General features: G+C 38.8%; 2 protein-coding genes across 2 annotated transcripts in view; one reads left to right on the top strand and one right to left on the bottom strand.

Moving 5' to 3' along the window:
• Positions 1-7,108, top strand: part of LOC107668028 (IQ motif and SEC7 domain-containing protein 2-like) — a 75,345-nt gene extending 68,237 nt beyond the window's left edge. The window contains exons 6-14 of the mRNA XM_016459756.1: positions 1,269-1,430; positions 1,606-1,728; positions 1,814-1,980; positions 2,088-2,227; positions 2,397-2,522; positions 3,540-3,639; positions 4,195-4,356; positions 4,498-4,689; positions 7,022-7,108. Coding sequence (XP_016315242.1) covers positions 1,269-1,430; positions 1,606-1,728; positions 1,814-1,980; positions 2,088-2,227; positions 2,397-2,522; positions 3,540-3,639; positions 4,195-4,356; positions 4,498-4,689; positions 7,022-7,035 — 1,186 coding nt within the window. The 3' untranslated portion in view covers positions 7,036-7,108. The remainder of the gene's footprint in view (positions 1-1,268; positions 1,431-1,605; positions 1,729-1,813; positions 1,981-2,087; positions 2,228-2,396; positions 2,523-3,539; positions 3,640-4,194; positions 4,357-4,497; positions 4,690-7,021) is intronic.
• A 5,288-nt stretch (positions 7,109-12,396) lies between these two features.
• LOC107667990 (PDZ domain-containing protein 4-like) overlaps positions 12,397-22,726 on the bottom strand; it is a 15,565-nt gene continuing 5,235 nt past the window's right edge. Inside the window, exons 2-8 of the mRNA XM_016459722.1 lie at positions 19,185-19,223; positions 18,216-18,505; positions 18,012-18,102; positions 17,452-17,550; positions 17,274-17,336; positions 16,796-16,897; positions 12,397-14,451 (exon numbers count right to left, since the gene is read on the bottom strand). Of these exons, the coding sequence (XP_016315208.1) occupies positions 12,595-14,451; positions 16,796-16,897; positions 17,274-17,336; positions 17,452-17,550; positions 18,012-18,102; positions 18,216-18,505; positions 19,185-19,223 (2,541 nt within the window). The 3' untranslated portion in view covers positions 12,397-12,594. The remainder of the gene's footprint in view (positions 14,452-16,795; positions 16,898-17,273; positions 17,337-17,451; positions 17,551-18,011; positions 18,103-18,215; positions 18,506-19,184; positions 19,224-22,726) is intronic.

Here is a 22,726-nt window from a genome sequence, read left to right as displayed (position 1 = left end):
TGTCAATGGATTCATAATTCCAAAATTATCACCAACCCCTTAAACAGTTCTTTCAGAGCAGTTTCTTTTGTTGTTTGACTAACTGACTTGCACTAACAGGTTTATTAGGCTGCTGTCACTTTAAGACCGAATGCACAGATCTAATACTGACAAGCATTCGATTACTTTCCCAGCTGTTTATGTTCACTTAAGACATAACTGACTGTGTTTAAGTGAAAACTCGACAAAACGACAGACATTTTGACATACTTTTGTGTTTATTTGTCCATTTAAATGTATACCCGAAGCCCAAAGTAGCCCAAAGTGTTTTGCTCTGTCTCGGATCACATGCACAGAAAGCTGCCTGGTGAACAATGTCTCTTTTGCAGCTCAGTATGCTTTTAACGTTTTTTTCATCAAGTACGTCCAGCAGGAAACTTTATATTACAACAGTTACATTACATGATTTTATGTGGGAAGGGTGACAGCTAAAATCAAAAACGAAACAAAAATTCTATTAATCGCACAGCCCTAGACATTAAATCATCTTTGGGAACAAGGAGGGCCCATGGTGGTTTAGAAGCCCTACGCAACTTACATACTTTGCGTATAAGGATGACCAACACTGAATATGTCTCTTATAAGTTCATATAAACATTAACCTAAAATCTTGATGTTAGAAAAGTGTTTGAGTCTATATATTGACATATCTATCTAAAGATATCTCCTCCATATGGTTTATCACACCTGTCGTATTTCATTATTACATCTTAATATTGAGGAGATGACAGGCCCAGGGTGATTTCTCTGAACCTCTTTTCTGACTTAACACCTGTATTAAAGATCACAGCTGATTTATGGTAGTACAGTTTTATTTTAACACATTACTCCTATTATAAATCATGGAGAATTCATAATGAAAAGTAACTGTAACATTTTATGATGCAAGATTGATGTGTTATAAATCATTTAGCACCTTGGGAACTTTTTAGCAGGGTGCTTTAGAAATCTAATTCTGATGAGGAAATGGAACTGTAAGCAATCAAATGGATTTTAAGATCAAATGGCAGAGATCAATAAAAGACAATGCAGTCAAGCCAAAGACAGATGTGAACCTAAATCCAATTGGATACAAAGAGTCAGATTTCATTTCTGCTGAAGTGTCTATACATTTTTCTACCCTCAGGCTGTTGTTGCTATGTCTATTTTTTCTTTATTTCAGTTGTTTAAAGTTTTACTGGAATGAATCACATCCTATCTGTTTTATCCTCACTCTCCCTGTCTTCCAGGAAACCAGAGAAGGGGATCCAGTATTTGATAGAGAGGAGTTTTGTCTCAGACACACCTGTGGGCATTGCACGTTTCATCCTGGAGAGGAAAGGCCTAAGTAGACAGATGATCGGGGAGTTTCTGGGAAACCGACAGAAACAGTTCAACAAGGATGTGTTGGAGTTAGTAATGATGTTTTTCTGTCTTCCAACCCCAGACTGTAGCAAAGCATCCATATGCTGTTAACACCAGCCTGGAGGCAAAAAAAAAACAAAAAACAGACACTGGCTAAAAAATCAACACAAACATGTTGGCAGATGAATTTAGTGATCTTTCTTTCTGTTTTTTCTTTCTCAGCTGTGTGTTGGATGAGATGGATTTCTCAGGCATGGATCTGGATGATGCTCTGAGGAAGTTTCAGGCTCAGATTAAGGTTCAGGGGGAAGCCCAGAAGGTGGAGAGACTAGTAGAGGCCTTCAGGTAGACTTTGCTCTCATCTCACCCTGTGCTCTTTTCTCTGCATTTCGTAGTTCCACATGAGGATCAGCTTCTTTCTTTCTAACAGTCAGAGATACTGCGTCTGCAACCCTGCACTCGTCCGCCAGTTTCAGAACCCAGACACTATCTTCATCCTGGCATTTGCCATCATCCTTCTCAACACAGACATGTACAGCCCCAACGTCAAAGCTGAGAGGAAAATGAAGCTGGAGGATTTTATCAAGAACCTTAGAGGTGATCCAAACTGAAAATGTCTTCAGATTAATATTTGGCTTCCAATGAAAGACAATAGTTTTTCACCTTCTGTTTCTTGTTCGTTCTCCCCCTATTTTCATTGGCAGGAGTGGATAATGGACAGGATATTCCCAGGGATTTGTTAGTGGGCATCTACCAGCGCATTCAGAAATGGGAACTCAGGACAAATGATGACCACGTGTCTCAAGTGCAGGCCGTGGAGAGGGTTATCGTGGGCAAGAAACCTGTGAGTCAAACCATGTTTCACTCATGCATGTCATACTTTTGGTTGAAACCCCATATTGTTGTTCAGCTTGTAGTAAAAAGGCCATTTGATCTCTAGTTTGTTTATTTGTGTGGTTTAGTGTGAGACAAACCAAGCTGTATTTTGATATGCTGTGTGTGTGCGTGTGCAGGTGCTTTCTCTGCCACATCGCAGGCTAGTGTGCTGTTGTCAGCTGTATGAAGTCCCTGACCCCAATCGACCCCAGCGGAGTGGAGTTCACCAGCGCGAGGTCTTCCTCTTTAATGACCTGCTGGTGGTGAGTCTTCACTTGATTTAAAGTCATGTGCACTTACTATAATTATATAATTATATTGCATCGGCAAATGTATACCAGATGAATAGGCCTACTGTTTTCATTTAAAAAATTCAAGAACATTTAGCCTATCCACCTTTTTCTTCAACGCGAAAGTAAGCCTATGGGCTACACTTCCGATTCATTAGCCGCTATAGGTAAATAACGAGAAGAATAACAATGTGCAGTAAACTGTAAAACTGTTTGTACTACAAACCAGTGTGTTCATAATTAAGATAATACATTAAAATAATATGGTAAGACACACCAATTTTCAATATCAGGCAGCAAAATGAACTGTTTTGTACAGCTAAAAATAGCTGGACGCGGATGAGACCGGAAGCTAGACCCATAGAAATTACAAATGGCCGCGCCCATTTTTACAACAAGAAAAAGGTGGATATAATATAACTGTATTTGGAGTTACATTGTACAATTTCAGACTTAATAACTGCATTTTTAGATTTTAATTTTTATATTTAGAATTACAACTTTATCTTCAGGATTTATAAATATATATTCAGATTCATATAGTTTCATATACAGTATATACATATAAAATATCTCTAGAATTAATTCATTTGTCACAATCAAGCAATTTTTGGTCCTCACTGCAGCCAAAATGACAACAAAAATAACATATTCTTTATACATACATATTTATTCATACTACTACTGCTACTACTACTACTAATAATAATAATAGTAATATTTATCTATTATTGAAGACATAAAGAATGAGAAGGTGTCAAAGCTTAAATACCTATTTGTACATATTATTAAACAAATCAAGACTATATTATATTTTAGTTTGTTCAAAATTGCCAAAATTGTTTTGGTCTAGAGTACAGCTTTTAGGCACAATGAAAAAAAAAACATTCAGTCATATGTATCTGAGCAATTTTGTGTTAAGAGTATGTACTGTATATGTATAATGATGATAACTACACAGCCTAACATCCCGTATGTTCCCGCCTTCAGGTAACGAAGATCTTTCAAAAGAAGAAGACGTCTGTGACGTACAGTTTCAGACAGTCTTTTCCCCTGGTGGAGATGCAGGTTCATATGTTCCAGAACTCCTGTAAGTATATTCATCCCTCCATCTGTCTGACCATCTGTCCCTCCTTCTTTATTTATACTATCACTCCATTCCAGCTCGTTTACACACTCTGCTCTCATCCACTCCATCACTCCATCTCTAGGTGCTCTCTCATTACCCTTTCCTTGCTTTCATGTAGGTGGTGTTTTGGTTTCTTAGCAGTATATGAAGGAGAAAAAGATGTCTATCTGAAAATCCTCTTCCATCTATTGTGGCTGTGCTGTTAATTGGGAACGTCTGTCTTCTATTTATCTTAATCAGTCTTTGTTTTGCACTTGTTTTCCATTAACAAAATATCTACACATCTTTAAAAGAAGATAAATTAGCTTGAAGTAAAATTCCACATGATTAAGAGCATATTTTTTCAATGAAATATATCTTTCCTACCCCATTGACATGCTGAAACACAGTACTTGTGTGGATTTTGTCAGAATGAGAGATCTATAACTAATTACATGAGGCACAGCACATCCCTCTTTATCTGGGTCTCTCTCTAATTGACTGCATTTACCCTCTATCTCTGTCCCTCTCTCTCAGACTATCCTCACGGTATCAGACTGACATCAGCGATGCCCGGCAGCGAGCGTAAGGTCCTGATTGTGTTCAATGCGCCGAGCCAGCAGGACCGAACACGCTTCACCAGCGACCTGCGTGAGAGCATCGCTGAGGTTCAAGATATGGAGAAATACCGTGTAGAGTGTAAGAAATCCTTTTATGTTACCTGTTGTTTCACACATGATATATCAAAAGCATGAGGTTCTTTTCCTCTTTGCAAGCTGAAATTTCAGAAATTGTTCATTATGGTAATAGTCAGTAGCCCCTGGTCTCTCTTCTCCATAGCTGAGTTAGAGAAGCAGAAAGGTGTGATGCGTCCAGGGCTCCTGAGTGGAGAAGGGGGCGGGGTTGGCGGAATGAAGACTGAAGCTGTGAACGGCACTCTCGGTAGGCCCAGTCTGGATGACACGTACACTGCAGGGGAGGGGCTTAAACGAACAGCACTTAGCTCCTCACTGAGAGACCTCTCTGAGACAGGTACAACACACATTCACACAACAAAATCCCTTCTATTTAAACTACAGCTGTCAGTTTTATGTGTTTATTTAATGGAATTGTAGCATAACAATGCAATAAGAATCAGCTCATTTTAATTATGGATGCTTCATGGATTTCTGTAGACCTATTTTATAAAACAAACAGTCTGATTTCTTAAGCCACTTTTTTTTCTGTTCATTGCTTTTCTTGTCTGCCACAATGTAATTTTTTTTTCAATTTCACTCAAATATGGACATTAATTGGATTCAGTACAAATAAATTAGTGTGTATTATTTTTATAAACTATTGACAGCCCTAATTTAAATTTGTTTTTTGGCTTCTTTCCATTTGGGGAAATATTTATAAATCCACCATAGTTTGATCATGAAAGGCCTTCTGGCACAATTTTGAAGTGCTGAACTTCTATAAAGAAGTACAGACACTGCCCTCTAATGGCACATTATGTCCTTGCCTAAGGCTTCTTGGAAAAGTGTCTGGATTTGAATAATCATATATTTTTTTTGCTGTTAGTATGTACACTGTCACAGTATGCAAAATTTCTGTATGCATATAATGTACAGATGCTACATTTGTTAAGTATGTGCAGTATATGACAGAGCAGACTATATCTCACAATACAATGATATTGACTTTGACCTTCTAAGTAATATCTAGAAGGTCGGTGTTTGATGGGGCTGCCAAGTGTTAACATATTTTTACACAAAATTATATAACAAATACAAAATAGCCATTTTATAGAGGATAACTCACAGAATTAAACATAAATGTAACGTGGTCATGTGACAAACACTACTGTTTTAAATACTTTCTAAACACAGCCAATATCAAGTTCAGTGATGTGAAGTTGAGTTTTGTCAGTAGACATTTATTCATTGTAAATGGATCATCCAGGGACAAACACCCAGTATTGAGATGTTAGAAAATGTTTTCTCCATGACCTTTGACCCTGACCTTGCTGTGCTTGGTTGGGTACAGGAAAGCGAGGCCGTAGAAACAGCGTTGGTTCTTTGGATAGTATTATAGAAGTAAGTCATGCTTATCTGCTAACGGCTTGTAATCATAATGAAATTGAATGATCTTGTGTTTCAGCTTTCCTGAATGCATGAGACTTCTGTGTTTAACAACAACGGCTTTGCATGAATTTTTGATTGTTGTGAAGTTCAGCATTTTTAATGCTTATAGTGTAAAAAACTTTATTGGTGTTTGCTTTGCATGCAGCATGTCTAATAGGTTATGCCTGGTGCTAATAACTAATGCATTTCTCTGGTAAATGAATGGCCCCAATCAGTATCTGAGGGCTGCTTCTGTTTTAGAGGTTTAGATGCATGTTTAAATACATGTAAAATGAGTGAGGCTCTATAATGAGGAAGCTTTACTTTGTTATCTGACTGATTTTGTGGCTTCTGAAAGTGACACTGTCACAGAGGCGGACAAAGTACTCAACTCCATTACTTGAGTGAAAGACTTTGAGGACCCTGATAGAAATGTAGTGGAGTGAAAAGTACAATATTTGTCTTTCAAATGTAGTGAAGTTAAAGTCATAAGTTCCCAGAAAAAATAATACTCAAATAAAGTACAGATAAAGTAAATGTACTTAGTTACTGTCCGCCTCTGCACTGTCATTTCTAACTTTGGTAAGTTGCTTGAGGCTGTTTGTATCTAATGCTGAAAGGCTTTTTGGGTTGTCACTGTGCAGGAGATGTTGAGTACAGTGATGTTACACGCCTTGTGTGCATGTACTTTTAAGTATCAAGATAAATTGTTACTCTGAATTTTTTTTTTTTTTATAGAAATGTGCCATTACAAAAACTTCTGGCTGATATCAATAAGCTGATAATTATTTTATGTTATAACTTAACCGATAAATGGAAGTTATTTAAATTATATAATATAGTAAGGCAATTAAAATTACACATTACAAATAAAATGTATTAATTTTAAATTCTGCAAGTGATTTCAGTCATAACAATGTTTTGTTAAATAATTAAAATATTAAATATAATATTCTTTTTACACTGAACTTTGTACATGATGGCTAAATTCTTTGTTTTAGTCTTTTTTTTTTCTCTTTTTTTAAATTAGAAAAAAGTATAGAATTTTAATAGAGAGCATTTATTGGTTATAACATAAAATCATTATTTCTTATAATGAATTTTAATATCGGTGTATTCCTAAGTAACGTGCGTTATTTATTTGAAAAAAGTAACTGGGAAATGCCTGTCACTTGTAACCCGTTAGTTCTGACACTGTCCATCTACTCAGTTTTCCAGTGTGATGACTGTCTGGCTTTGTGTGTTTCTGCACACTGCAGGGATCCATCATTAACAGCCCTCAGCCGCATCAACGCTTGCCCACGGGGGGCGCCGTTCCCGGCTGCTATGGGCTGGAAGACTACCGGCCTCACTCTCAGCCCCACCCTCACGCTCACTCCCACGTTCACTCTCATACCCACAGCCATCTCGTCCACGCCCACAGCCCACACCCCTTACTGGATCACTCCGCCCATCAAACTCACTTCGTTTTCTCACCGCCCCCTCAGGCACCATCCGCTATCACCGCCCGCCACATACCCCAGGGTGCCACCCACTACATCCCGCAGTATCCACCCCTCTCCTCCATCCCACCTCCTCCACCATATTCCCCGTTACCTCCACCTTCGTCCCCACATACCCCCCTCACCCCTCTTACCCCGCTCTCCCCGCTGACCCCGCAGCTCCCAGGACCCATGGGGGCACAGTCGGGTGGCCCAGGGGGCGGAGGAGGAGGCGGAGCCAGCAACAGCAGCACGGTCGGCAGCTCCAAATCCAAACTTATCAACCGTATCAGCACGGTGGTGTGAGTGTGAGCCGCGGCAGAGGGCGCAGGGTCCCAACGCGGAGGAGCCGAAGCCCAGGCAAGAGGAAGCACACCATACTCAGACTCTGTTACTTCCATATCCGCTTCCCTCACGTGTAGAGCGGGAATCCTGGCCGGCTACATGCTCATTGCTAGCCTGAACGGCCTCTTGCTGTTGGCCGCCATTCAAAACAAAGGCTGTGTAACAGCATCAAATCTCCGTCTGAAGATCTAAGAAGCCTAATGGAGACAGTGGTGAAGCAGATGAAGTGTATTTTAAGAGTTTGAGTTGAAATTGACATGCATCGCTGCCAAATGAATAGGTTACCGGGAGAAAGGGGGTGCCAATTTATGTTGGACTGATGATCTGGAGTTTAAGAGACCAAGTTTGACCGTACAGAAGTCAGAAGACGACAGTGGTGAACTCTTTAAACACTCAACATGGAGACGAAACTGGACAGATGAGTGCAAAATATAAAAGAAACTGAACTTTTTCATTCGTAGTCTTTTCGGTTTTCATGTGTCTCAGATGACAATCATTTCAGGGTCAGTCAGAAAATGTTTGCTTGACACATTCCTCAAAATTATCAAATGTATTCCTCAGCGCATAAGGAGGGCCAGCATGCACTTAGGGGGATGCCAAACACTATGTTTATCATCTTAAAAGAGACTTTTATTTTGCCCTGTGAGTGAAAGGACAGGATTGGAACTGCTGAGAAAACTTACATCACTACACAAGAAAAAAAAAAACATTATTTTGAAACTATTTGACGAATGTTTTATATTTTATTTTTTGTTTTGTTTTTTGTTGTTTTTTGTCTTGAAGAGGCTGGGCATCCGGTTTGCAATAAGTCAGTAAAAACACTTTTTTGAAGACCTCAGTGAAGTCATGATGTCATTTGCGCCAAACAGAATGTGTAGAAAGAGATTTTAAATTGTTTGGTTGATATTTTGTTCTTTTGTTTTGTTACTATTATATAAGACAATTAAGCATACAAACCTAAATGCAAAGTACACAAAAGAGTCATGACTAATAGCAACCAATAATCAGGACATAGATCAGCGCCGCCTCTATTTATTTCCTGCCACCTGTTACCTCAGGATCTCTTTTTCCCTTTTTTAGCATCACCATTTCACTATTATTTTCATCTTGTCTACTTAAACAATCTCGCCTGACCAATGAAACATTTATATTTGACAATTCATCACATAACCTTAGTGCCTATTGTAAAGGTTTGTCATTGGAGGTTTGAGATCAGTGTGATACTTTCTCTGGATGACCTGTTGGAGGAGCAGGGTGTTTGTATAGAGTGTCATTGAAATTTTGAAGTGAAATATGTACTTATGGGCTTGGTTTTGTACAGCTTCGGCGGTCAAAATGTGTTACAGATATCTGAAATATTTAGAAGTAACTGAATTTTAAAAAGAACATCTGGATATGGGTGATTTTAATAGGTTACTTTATTACTATTATGATGTCAAATACTGCTGAATATACTGAAGAATATAATTCTTGCTATTTTTGGTGTAAAAGCTACTACTAATATAATACATGGATATGTTTTAGCAGAGTGCCGTGCTGAGTGTTTTCTGGGGGGGGGTACAATTAATGTTTAGCAAACTAATTGGACTACTAATTTCAGGTAAATGTTTTGCAGCAAGTTTGTAAAACTATATTATCCACATAAAAGCTATATGAGCCATGTAAAACTCGTTGTTGCCAGAAGCCATACACACTTGAGCAACTCGCTTTAATATTGTGAATTTACGCTGAGTTGCATGTCCAGTGTCAGTGCCCTCTTATTTTTTTATATGAAAGCGTATTTAGGGGACTTAACATTTACACACAAGCACACTCATTCACACTGAGAAGCTGTAAAAGCATCTTTAAATGTGAAGATCTTTTTGTTGAAAGTTTCTGGTTTTGCACATACACAAGTTAAAGATCAGTACCTAGGATCCAAAGCTCCAATACCATCTGTGTCCCTCCAAACAGTCCCTTTCTCTTTCCTTACTCGCCCCCCCGTGACAACCAAAATGGGCCGTTCTCTCTCCATTAAGCAGAATCATTCACAGTATTACATTAGTGATGTGTTAGTGTTGAGTTTTTTTTTATACTTATAAAATGTTAACATTTTTTAAAAGTCCTACAAGGATGAAGACATCTTAAATAAGATGATTAATCTCTGCTGCTAGGCCCAGCCATTTATTTTTTATTTATTTATTTTTCATTATTTTCTTTGCCTATATAAATTATGTTGAGTCAAACTACAATACTGTTTATTCAGGTAATGGATTCCAGTACTTCAAATCTGCTAGCATTACCCATATCCGGAAACCTTAAAGGGTTAGTTCACCCAAAAATGAAAATTAGCTTGTGTTTTACTTACCCTCGAAGCATCCTAGGTGTATATGACTTTCTTCTTTCAGACGAATCCAGTCGGAGTTATATTAAAAATTGTCTTTGATCTTTCAAGCTGTTTAATGGCACTCAGCGGGTGTTGGTATGCTTCGAGGATTAGTAAAACACAAGCTAATTTTCATTTTTGGGTGAACTAACCCTTTAAGGCCTTTGTAGACAAACAGGAACTCCATGTCCCTATTCAAAATCTGTGGCGTGATCTGAATTTAGAGGGCCATTCACTACATTTCACATTTTTTTCCTATGGGTGGTTTTGCTTCTCTCTAATTCTAACGCTTTGCTCTTGTGCTTGTATTAAAAGTCCTGAGTGCTGGGGCATGCTGAGCTCAAACGCAAATAAAGCTGAGATGTATGATGTTCCTAAATTTGTAAAAAATTCCAGTAGTTTTTGAGATGCGTGTTCTGGTTTCTGGACACGCTAATGTCTTGCACCACCGTGCCCCATGTTGCATGTCTGCACTTAGCTGAATGATGCTGTATAAACCTGAATGTATATATTAATTGATATAAATATGCCATATTTACTCTGCACTGGACTGGTGAATCGATATCTGGCTGGGAATGGGAACATGAACCATTGTTTACATTTTAAGGACCTGGGGGTGGGGGGCGGGGGGCTTGGAACGAATTGTAATTGTAAAATTGTATCAGTATGTGTGTGTAAGAGCAGTTCCTATATTTAAAATTAATTGTATGAAGTTTTATTTGTATATATGTATGAGGTTTCAATGCAGAATTAATTCAGAGAAACTGTGATAATTTATTGCTCTCATTCTATAAAACGTTCTTGCTGTTGGAAAGTTGTTTTTATATATTTCTGAGTGGGCTGTGTGTTTCTCTATTTTGGTGTGTGTGTGTGTACAGTATGAATGTGTGTGTTGTGTGCATCCAAGTATGAAATCAGGTTAATGACAGATTATTATATTAAGCATACAAAATTGTTTTATTTGTTTTCAAATGTTACATATTATACGGTCTCAGCAATGCATTGAAATAACCACTCAAGAACTAATGCACATTACACATTGTATAATTAGGACTACTGATATCAATCAACAGGTACCATATGAGTATAACTGTAGATTTCTAAATTTTGATCTAACACCAAGACAGAAATGGCAAATGATGCCGGATAAAGTCCTCTGGTCACATACATGTGTATACTGAGAAATGGAAGTTCTCCACTAAAGTGTATTTCTGGCATGTACATTATAGTCAAAATCATGCAAAATTAGTTGAGCTGAACAAGTGGCTCTCATCACCAAACTGGTCAAAACTCTTAAGGCCATTTTCTACAAAATTTTCAAAGAGTTTTGAACACTTACAAATATGTTAACAAATTTGTATATCATTAAATAAGAATATCCCCTCTTTTTAGCTCCGCTACACTTATGTCCACCACTTCAGGTTAAATGCTCCTAATAACAGTATATCAAAATGTACAATTTGTTTTCATTTTGAAGCTGGTTAGATTTCATAGGGTTCCAGTGTGTTTTGTGCTTCCCCTTTTGCTGGTGTTTAGTATGTGTCCGCACTAGGCCACATAGGCTTGTGAAAGTCACTCCTTGACTTACGGTGTTAGGGAAAAGAATTACCATACATTCAAAAATTAAAAAGCACATTGTGGCTTACATTGTGCTTTTGTCATATTTGGGTCATAATGAACAGTACAGAAGAATAGTGTAAACAGACAATCACAAACATGCAGTACAAATGTTCAGCACCACATCTCTGTATGAAAGTTTAACATGATTGTGTCTGCACAGGTTAAGCACTTATATGATGTAATTAGAGCAGTAAATTGTACAAAAGTCTTATTGATATTCCATCCCCCAATTATTCTTAATGAAAATTCAAGAGTTAAGAAATTGAATCATTCTTTTGTGCAGCTGTGAGGAAGTTACCAAATGAATTACATTTGTCCAATATGTTTGCTTGCAATGAGCAGATTTTGATTAAGACCTGTCTGCTTGTACAGTTTGTGGTGTATACGTTGTGCTTGTCTGTGTACGTTCAGTCAACATTCATAATCTTTTGAGTGTCTTTGTCACTCAGCCATGTGCTGTTTTCAGTTTAAAGTCAAACAGAAATCCTCGAAAGCAGATGCTTGACCTCAGAGTGATAATGTCTATTGAGAAGCAATACAATGTGACATTCATTAATCAAGAAAATCACATTTTTCCTCAAACTTAAAAGTACCGCCACGCGTGAACAATTACTTGACTTTTTAATTAGTATTTTTTTTATTTGCTTTCCGAAAAACTTAAAAATCTTTGAAAGGTACATTTACTTGAGAAACAACACTAAGACTTAAAATAATGTATATTTTATATGGGCATGAGTATAATCAATTTTAAAACAATAGATGAGTATCTATGAAGACAAGTTTTATCTAGTGTTGCTTCTCAAGTAAATTCATCTTGTTTCAGGGACTTTAAGATATTTTAACTTCAAGTACTCGTTACAAAATGATTTGTTGAAATTAATGAGCAGTAGTTGCTAGATGTTGCTCAGCCATATTAGTAATGTAGACAGATGACCCTTGAAACTGTTGAGAACTGTTCAAGAAAGTATTTGATAATTCGGTAAAATAGATTCTCTTCCTGTTGTCCTTCCTCACCATCCTTTCAGACTGTGGTAACAGACAGAAGAGGATTATACACCTTCGTCCCGTCTGGAGAGCGAGAGCCATGTGCAAGTAGCTCTTGGATGGTGATCCAGTTGTCCAGAATGCGTCGGTTGCGTTTCTTGGAGCTCTTTTTCTGACTGAGCTCCAGGATTGAGGCTGGGTTCTGGCCGGACTCCGACTGGCTCTCCTTGCCCATATCCAGACCGTGTTCTCGCATATATTCCAAGCGACTTTGCATCATAAACTCTCGGCGTCTGCGCTGCTCGCGGGCCCTCAGCAGATGTTGCTTACGCTCTTCTTTGCTCCAGTAGCGACCCATCTTCATTTCGCTCACTGCGTCGTCATCAGTCGTCATTCCGCTACGCTCCTCACGGATCTTCATAGCTCGGGCTTTTAAGAGCCGGTCTCGGACAGGACGTTTGGCCACATAGCGGGTCCCATCGCTTCTTATCTTCACCTTCCACTCCATGCGTGGTGATGCAGGGGGAAGTGGCAAAGGTAAGGCCAGAGAAAGCTTCACTGGGCTGGGGTGAGGCAACGACTCAAAGGTGCTATTCCCATGGCCCTCACGGCCACTGCCGCCCACTGGTGCCTCACTTTCTCCTTCCACAGCTCTATCCAAGGGTCCAGAACTCTCAGAAAGTGAGGATCCCAGATGCATGCAACTCTGGTAGCGTTCTGGAGTGAAACCGTTGGAATGACGGCGACGAGTGAAGTAAGGACTTGACTCCGCACTACGACCTCCATTCCTGTTATGGCCACTCACCCTAGAATTTACACCCTGTGTCACTCCTTCAGGCATGCGACGGACGGTTCCTTCTCTTGTGAGTGAGCAGAATTTCTGGTTCATAGGGGTGTTAGTCTGAAACTTCTTGTAGCTGCTTGGTGAATATGAACTGTTGAGGCTTGCTCGTCCTCTTTCACTCCAGGTTGGTCGGTCCCTGTGTCTGCTTGGCAGAGGACTTGTGGACTCATCGATTTGAGAAACTGGAAGTCGATGCTCACTCACCATAGGTGTGCTCCTGCAGCTCTCTCCCCCGGTGTTGTAAGCGCTGGTGCTGTCCTTGTCCGAACGTTCCTTCTCTGGAAGTTCATTGATGTCAGACAACTCATGTAATGGAGACCCCTGAGGTTCTGCAGACGCCCGGCCTGATGTTTCTTCCTCCATCAGCCAGGCTTTTAAACAGCGTTCTCTTAACTGCTGCATCTTCTGTGCTCGTAGAATGTTCCGGCACTTGAACTCAAGGTGCCTCATTTCCTCTTCCAGAAGCGCCATCTCATGTGGAGTCAGGTTCTCGTTACTGTTCTCATCCAGAGTCTCCTCCCTATTCTCAGCATCCTCTTGTGTCTCTCCTTCTTTCTGCTCCTCTTCTTGAACCTGCTGCACTTTCTTCATCCTCTTCTCATAGCGACACTTGATTTCCAGAAGCTGCCTGTACCTCTCGCATTCCTCTTCTGTCAGGCCCGGCATTATCATCCCACTGACGGGATCGTGAAGGTAACCACCACCCACGCTTCCACAGTCCAGTGAGTCTGTGCTAAGGTGAAGCTCTCGGAGAGGGAACAGCGGCGATGGCGTGTCGTTCCCTCCTCCACCGTTCCTGCCAGGTCTAAACTTGCGCAAGCTGCCAGGTGTGTTAGTGGCATTTGTGTTGGAGGTGCTGGTCTGCTCATCGCCCAGAAGGATGTCATGCTCGGAGGATTCTTCGTTCTTTGTGCTCTCATCTGTTCGGCCCACACCACTGTCGAGCTCTTGACTGTTGCTGAGGGTTGCTAAGCTGAGCATGAGGCTGTCCACACTCATCCCTTCAGGTAACTCACAGTCAATCTCCTCTGGGTCCAAATGAGTGTCCGTCTAGGTGAAAGGCACAAAGGAAGGGAAGATAAAAAGAAAGTAAGAGGGAAGAGTTAGAGGCTGAACATCACCAGTATTGCAATAAAAATAAATACATGCAGTAATGCACTTCAACACTAGATGGCAATATAGACATTTGTTTAAATGTGTGCAACATGTTTAGTTGTAAAGCACATTAGGCCTATTATTATTAAACCACATTAAGGTCTAGTATTTCCATACTTACACACACAAATATATATATTTATTTATTCAATTAAATTTATACATCCACCTTATTTTTCCCGAAAGAGCAGGCGTGGCCATTTGTAAATTTAATGTGTGTGGCCTCCTGTCTCATCAGCTTCCAACCATTTTTAGCTGTACAAAACAGCTCGTTTTGCTGCTTGATATTGCAAACTGGTGTTTCTTACCATATTATTTCAATGTGTTATCTTAAATAGTTAAACAGTTTTTCTCTTTACTGCACTTTATTCTTCTCATTATTTTCCTACAGCGGCTAATGAACCAAAAGTCTCGCACATTCACAGAAAACGGCTTACTTCCAAATTAAAACATAAAGGTGGATAGCTGGCATTTTGAACAGCGTCTTATGAGATATTTATTTCATGATCACTGAGACTTTACCAATTAAAAAATAAAACTATTTTCTTGTGAGATACTTTATAACTAAGTGGCACTATTACTCTGACTGTTTTTGTGTTCATTTTAATTTGTGACAATTGTTATGACTTGCTACGAATCAAGATTTATTGATGAATACAAATTTATTGAAGCATTGATTTGTTTACCCTGAGTATCTTTGTCTATAGATGGCAGCCAATAATCAATTGCAATTATCACTTGATTATATATCAGACTTTCATAAAGAGTAACACAGGTTGTTTTAATGGTCTGCCCGTGACATTTCTTGAGCATATTTGTCTCTCTTGATTTAGTCAGCTTGTAATCTCTTTCTGTAAGTCAACAATCCCTTGCTGTTTCTCTATCACTGTCTCTCTTTCTCTCTCAATCTCTTCCTCTCCTGGTCTGACAGCTCCACTTGTTTCTAGTCTTCAGTTCATCATTAATCTTTCTGTGTTGCTGGGAGGGTGACTGTGGATGAGAATGAGAGGTACAAAATGGCCCCCTTTTTGTTCTGATCTTGTTAGTGCTGAGCGTTGGCTGAAATGAGCTCCCTGTTTTATTCATTAGCTGACGGCTGTGCTCATGATAGATGACTTTTGCAGGCTGCACACAATAACCAACAGCCATTTTTTCAATATCACCACTGGCTCCCCAGAAATTGCTGAAAAATTGACACGGTTACAAAGTCAGAAATTCAGAGCACCAGCTCTGAAATAGGTGCTCATTTAGAACAGTTCATATTTGTGTGGTGCAAGAGTAAAAATGCTGTTAAATTTGTATTAGATAAAACAAAAAATTTGCTTGCACAGACAACTTTAAGATTCAGATTAATTGTTTCTGCAGGTGTTATTCTCATTTATAAATCACTTTGGATGATCTGCTAAACAAATAAATATAAATCCACAATTAAAATTCCAGCACTGGTTAAGGGTTTACATTATAATTGTACGAAATGCAAATTTACCCAAAGCATGAATGTGCATCTGCACAACCTCATAAGATGGCTTAGTTTATGTCCTTGGAAACTGCTTACTGTGGAAAAAAGCGTGATATCCTTCCTTACTATAGTGTGCCTTGCTTGTACCTCTTCATTTGCCCTCTCTCTCTCATACCTTCCATCAATTCCTTCAATTACTTCTCCTCTGTGCATGTCTTTCTAATGGAGCACTTTTCCCCTCATTCTGTAAGCAGCGTTGCTCCATCTCACTCTTCATCTCCTTGTGGAATAGTGTTAATGGAACTGCCACAAATCCTTGACACCCATCACTAAGAGTGATCACATGATTGAGACATTGAGTGATGTGAGACTTCTGTTTCCTTTCCTTCAGCAAAATAAGCCATTAATTTTAGGATACGCTGTCGTTGGGGACAGAGTGGGTCCATTAACTTTGCATGTGCCTCAAAAAGCCTATTTTTGTGTGTATGTGTGTACCATTTAATTGCTCAGAGGATATGAGATTTGGGGGGGATGATTTAATGGTTTATGTGTTCTTTTAGTGTCTGCTTTGTCTAAAAGGTTTCTCCTAAAAAAGACAAAATATGGTGTTATGAGAAGCAATTTGCTCCATTTTATCATATTACAGTCTAGGTCAAATAATTGATATGTAAAAGACGTTTCATTCTATTTTGTTAGCATGTACTCTCATAAATGTATGTATTTTTCCTCTTTATTCTAATGTGTTTCTTTCTCTTTCACATTTGTGTTATATTTATTTACCTCTATCTCTGGTCTGGCCAGCAGTAATGAGAAGTTGGTGCTGTCCTCACGGGTCAGGATGGCCACCGCTTCCTCTCGGTTCTGCACTTCCATCCCATTTATCTAATGTGGGACAGACAGAGACTTCATTCACAGCCATGTTCAAACACAAAAGGTCAGCTCTTTTCCCAAAACAACAACATCAAAACATCAGTAAAAGAGTGGTCCTTGGTGTCAGTGTCACATCAGAAACCAAAATAAATGAAGAACTTTTTGAGACAAAGGCAACATGACACATTGTCTTTGCTGTTCTGTAATTATTCTCTAGAGTAATTGTGTGGGCTGTGTTAAAAGTCACACCAATTATCTGTTTATAGACTGATTGTCTCTAGAAACGCTTGACCTCCCAGATGAACATAATGACATGATGATGTCAGTTCATCAGTGGTTGTTGTTGATGTCATTTGACTCTAGCAGCACATCTGAGCAAAAAACATACCTGTAATATCCTGTCCCCCTTCCTGATTCTTCCATCTTTTGCTGCTATGCTGTTTGGATTCACCTAAGAACCGGGAATGTTTAAATATCAGCTGGATAACTTGAATAACTCGGCTAAATACTTAGTATACGGTTGTGTTGAGCAGCAAAATAGCTTTCAGCCTCATGTGGTCACTCACTTCCCCAACGTAGATGCCTTGGTCTTCCTCATCGTCTGTCCGGTAACAGACTGTTAGCCCCAGTTTATCCTGCTGACTCGACTTATACAGCTCCACCTCCTGACAAAGACAGAGAGGAAGAGCTGTTTATAGGGCAGAGATTAAACCCTCGGCTTTAAAGATGCACCGAGACAGAAAACCAGCTAGAGCAAATTTATGAGATATTATAGGTTCGGGTAATGTGTACGGGTTACTGGTCTTCTGTTAACCCATGTAATCCCATTTTTTCCCCTTAGAGTGAATGTGTTTTATTTATATATTACATTATTTATTTTATTATATTATTGAATCAACCAATCTGTATTTAAAATGATTTTATTATTTTTTTAATGAATGATTTTATTTTATTTATTTATTTTTGCAGATAGTCACAATTATGAACATATTATGGAGAACAGCTCTGGGCATTTATACCACCCAGGGTTTAAAAAAAAAAATCAATGGGATTTAATTAGTTTAAAATATTGGTTACTCGTGTATGGTTGAATGTAAAAGGCTATTACGATTTTTTGCTGTCCCACCTCATATTCTAGTTCCTCTTGTTGATCCACCTCATGGTTGGCAACATTGAAGTAGTCATTTGGATCACTATATTCTTGCCCCAGAGAACCACTGTGAAAAGACATGTGTTTCTTCAGCAGGTTTTCAGCATTTGTCCATCCCACAGACACACACAGATAGTAATGAGAAGTGATCAAGAGGCAGAGGACAGTGAAGACGCTCACAGGTCATTCAGCAGGTATGGCTCCACCGGCTGTGCGAGGGGAGGGGAGGGTGGGGGCATGGGTGATCCACTGTTCGGGTAAGACCCTCTGTCCCCATTCAGGAAGTTCTGGAAGCTGATGTCGGTCTGGGTGCCGTTGTCCACACAGTCTGTGATCTCCATGAGCCGAGCCGGGCCAGCAACTGCACCCAATCTCCTCCTGTGACCCTTATGTACCACCTGAAGCAGGAGAGGGTCATGAGGTTGCCCATCTTTGTCCTGGGACAGGTGAGATGTTCTTCTACCTTTGAGCTGCAGACAGTGAAAAGAATGCCATTGTATGCCCATTTAAAAACGTATGTACTTATTGGTTGTTATTGGTTGCACTTCTAAAAGTGCTGAAGCAGCACTATAGAGAGAATGAAGTGGAGAAAGAGGGAGACAGGGATAAGAAAAATGAGAGAAAGAGAGAGAGGGAAGATAAATGCACAAATAAGCAAAACTCAAGGAAGGATGTAGTTCTGCTCCTCCTTGGTGAGAAGAAACATTGCAAAGCAGCAAAAATGGCTATTGCAAGACAAGCATGAGCTCTCCATCATCCCATCACAAAAAAAGAAATAGAAAGACAAGAAACTGCAAATATATAAAATACTGATTTTATAGAAGATTCTGCTGCTTTATCAATCAAAAGTCTGGGATCAGTATGGTTTTTTAAAATGATTATTTTATAGTTTCTTATGTTTACCAAAGCATTTATTTAATTAAACATACAGTAAAAATGTACAATTTAAAATAACTGTTTTCTGTTTTAATATAAGTGTAATTTATTATTGTGATGAAAAATCACAATTTTCAGCAGCCATTATTTCAGTCTTCTGTGTCACATGATCCTTCAGAAATCATTCTAATATGCTGATTTGAATTACCTTTGAACAGTAAGGTATAGACATGTGATAAGACAAACTGCAGATCTGAGTGGAATATGTCCTACCTTTACTTCTGCATCAATGGGACGCAGAGTGTTTCCCTTCTGTGGAGAAAAACAGAGCAGAACCAGATTAAAAAGGGTTAACATGGGCAGCTTTGAACAGAAACAACAACAGCTGTGTACTGCAGTGTTGTATTGATTGCTGGTTCATTTTGATTAAGGGTGATGTTAATCTTTATAACAGTTAATGTTTTAGCAGGCTCTTTTTATTGCACGTCACTGCTTGCACAGTACTATGACAAAGCTACAAAACCTCAAAAATAGTGTTTATGTATCAGGAAATTATTTTGGTTTAATCTGTTTTATGTATACAGTGTATTCAGTGCTTTTGATTCCAATTTGTCACGTTTTTTTTTTTTTACTTGCCACTCAGCATGTCAACACTGTCCTATACAAAAAGTATCAGGTATTTGTTACAGACATGAGTTGCAATCATGGTTATGACAAAAAAAACAAATACCAGCACAATTACCCGAAATTATAATGATCTATGATCTATAATTATAGATTAATCCAAAATCTATAAAACACACCAGAATAGTGAAATATATAGGTAAAATTGTGAAATGTTTTGTCCCATGTCTTCAGAATCAGTGACTTATGAAATGATACCATGTACTACATGTGCTGTTGTGGATGCTGGTTAATGACTTCCAGTCTATTGATTTATTTATTGTTGTTATAACGGACAGATATCTGACAGTGCAGATTTGAATTTGTACATTGGGACAGTTCATTCAATTACAGGCCTTACGGAGGGACAGATGAGAGGTGTTTTAACCCTCAAGAATACAACCCACAATCAATATAAGGTTAATACTACTGAAAGTACTTTTGACAACCCCTCCTATCCCTCTCTCTCTGTTCCTTTCATCCTTCTCAAAGCAGTCAAGCTACAGATAGTTGACCCACAGAGACCAGGTCTCACCTCAATCCTTATGCTGTTTGACTGAAAGTCTTTCGATGTCTAAAAGAGGTGAAACCTATTTATTTTTCATTGTGTTTGGCTCATTATTGATCCTGTCAGTGGCTTTGATTACAAATGGACTGCTTGCACAAGGGATTCAGAGTTGATGGAGCAACAGTGATATTGGCAAACATGGACTTAGAAAATATTTTCTATATGTTCCCTGACTCATATAGAAAATGCTTATTAATGTATGATTCTCTCAATGTATTAGTATTTATGATTTGTATACATGAGATCATGGGGAAGTTTTACATCGGAAAGCAGTGTGTTGGAAATTTCCAAACATTTGTTTTCGTGTTTTAGAGAAACAACAGAGTGTGCCGAATTGACTGTGATGGAATTTCTTCTGCATGATTAAGTTGCTTACAGAACTCAGTGGGTGATTGTGCTTATCAGTTCAATACCAGGAGACAGCAATTACATCGCTTTAACTCCTGATACACCTCTATTGACCTTCACCCTGTACATTTGCCCCTGTGGAATAATTGCATTGCTAATGAAGGAGCTTCTGAAGGCGCTCACAGATACCGCAATGCACATCTACACCCCAACGATCCCTATCATGCGGGACGCCTGCATTAACTCAGAGTCTGTGATACCAAACATGCCGCATTGATTATGCCACTTTCAAAGACATGCAGCTGGAAGCATTAAAAAAAAGTCATATTTTTTTCTTTTTTTTTGTAAAAGGAAATGTTTAACCTTCAGAAATTGTTCATCTAGTTAGTATGGGAACAAATTCTTTTTTTTTTTTATAAGCTTTAAAAGTATTGTTCATTTTTAGTTTGATACCCAATGCAGGTATCAAACACAAGTCACAATGTAACAGAAGTAGAAACAAGTCTTGTCTTCCATATTGTGACGTATATCTGAGACAGATCAGAAACAGATTATTGAAAAAGAAAGAAATGTAAGGCAGGGACCTGGTTGTTGATTGACTGGAGGCAGATCTGAAACTGATTGTAATAAAGCGAGAGGGTTAATGCGGACTTAATGATTGGAGACGTCCAGCGTGCTTAAAGAGAAGTCTGGCATTTCATGGGGAGATTAAGTTTTTTATTAAAGTGATTATTATTAGCATTTGAAGAATTATTAGCTCAAAAAATTGTTAAAAAAATCTAATTAATGGACGAATCCTTCACAATAAGTTCAATAAGATGCATTTAAAAATAGATAGGGTGATTTTCTAATTATTTTAGCTACTATTACTTTGCAAACTGTTACAAAATATAATTTGTTGGATAATTTTTGTTACAATAAATTTGGTAATTTTAGAGGCAGCTGTCATCGGTACTACAATCCGTGTACAATTTAAAATGTAATGCCACTTTCCTTGAATGATGTCAGTTCCTGGATGCCACATTATAATTAAATGTTTGTTTTTTTAATAGGAATTCAATCAATCATATGTAATAGTTTCCATTTGCAAGCAAATACCTTTTTATTGCTTTTTGTGTTAAGTGCCTTATTTGTTAGACATTTTACCTGCTTATTGCATCTGTAACTGCTTTAATGCATCTACTTTGCCACCTCTGAGGTGTATATTAGTGCAGCAGTATGAGCTTTTTATTGGAGTGCAGGATATTTGTTGTTGCATTTCCACCGACGGCCTGCTAATTATAAAACAGAAACAGAGGGCTGTTTCCCCACTAGATTCTCCTCCAAATAATTATTCTGATTATGGCTCTTTTTCCCGACTTTCATTTTGAAATTAGCTTGCTTCTCTCAATCATCTTGACCCAGTTAAACAAAGTGTTAGAAATGCTAAACGTCTTCACAAAGGTTCTAAGCACTTTAGAAAACTAGGTCAACTCAGTTTGAGGTTCTAAATTGTGCCTTTTACATTGTTCCTAAACTCTATTCCTGTCCTCCCTCCCTCTTTCCATCACCTTCCCCTCAGGATTTCGTTTTGCTTTTGATTAGAGTTTAGAGGAGGGAAACTCTCTCTCTTTCTCTCTCTCGCTCTCTCTCCCCGCCCCTGGATTGAACCTTAACCTCCTCTCTCTTTCTCTCTCTCTCTCTCTCTCCCCGCCCCTGGATTGAACCTTAACCTCCATTAATCCTGAGTCCTGAGCAGTGATATATTTATGTTCAGGACGGGGCAATAGCAATTTTTGTTCCTACCACTGCTCCCGATCAGGGCAGGGCAAGGGTTGTGCTAGAAACCAGAGAAGAATTTAACTAAAGGTTACTTGTGCCCGAAATGTCAGTCTGGATTAGTTTTACTTTCTTCTTTTTTACCCCCATTCTTGGAGCAGGTGAAGGGTGGACCGTTTTATCTTTTTTCCTTTCATGTCGCTGCATGTTTGGAGAGACCTCCTGCAGCGTGGAGGGCACATGAGTAGATTTTGTTTATTTACATCAGTGTTTTTTTGTTCAAACGGCTGATTTAGTGCGCTCGACTATGTGTGTGTGCGTCTTCGCCGTCATTATTGCGTCTACGTGCGTTGCAGTGAGAAAGCATATAAGTCTTGCTTAATGACCTCAGTTGCCTTGGCAACAGCATCCCATAGAGACAAATTTGACAGGGTATGTTAGGTAGAGGCAGGAAGACTGAGAGCGCGAGAGGGAAACT

The sequence above is a fragment of the Sinocyclocheilus anshuiensis genome, unplaced genomic scaffold (assembly GCF_001515605.1).
Source record: "Sinocyclocheilus anshuiensis isolate Anshui unplaced genomic scaffold, SAMN03320099.WGS_v1.1 scaffold1024, whole genome shotgun sequence".
NCBI lineage: Eukaryota > Metazoa > Chordata > Actinopteri > Cypriniformes > Cyprinidae > Sinocyclocheilus > Sinocyclocheilus anshuiensis.
This window is presented reverse-complemented; position numbering and strand designations above follow the sequence as displayed.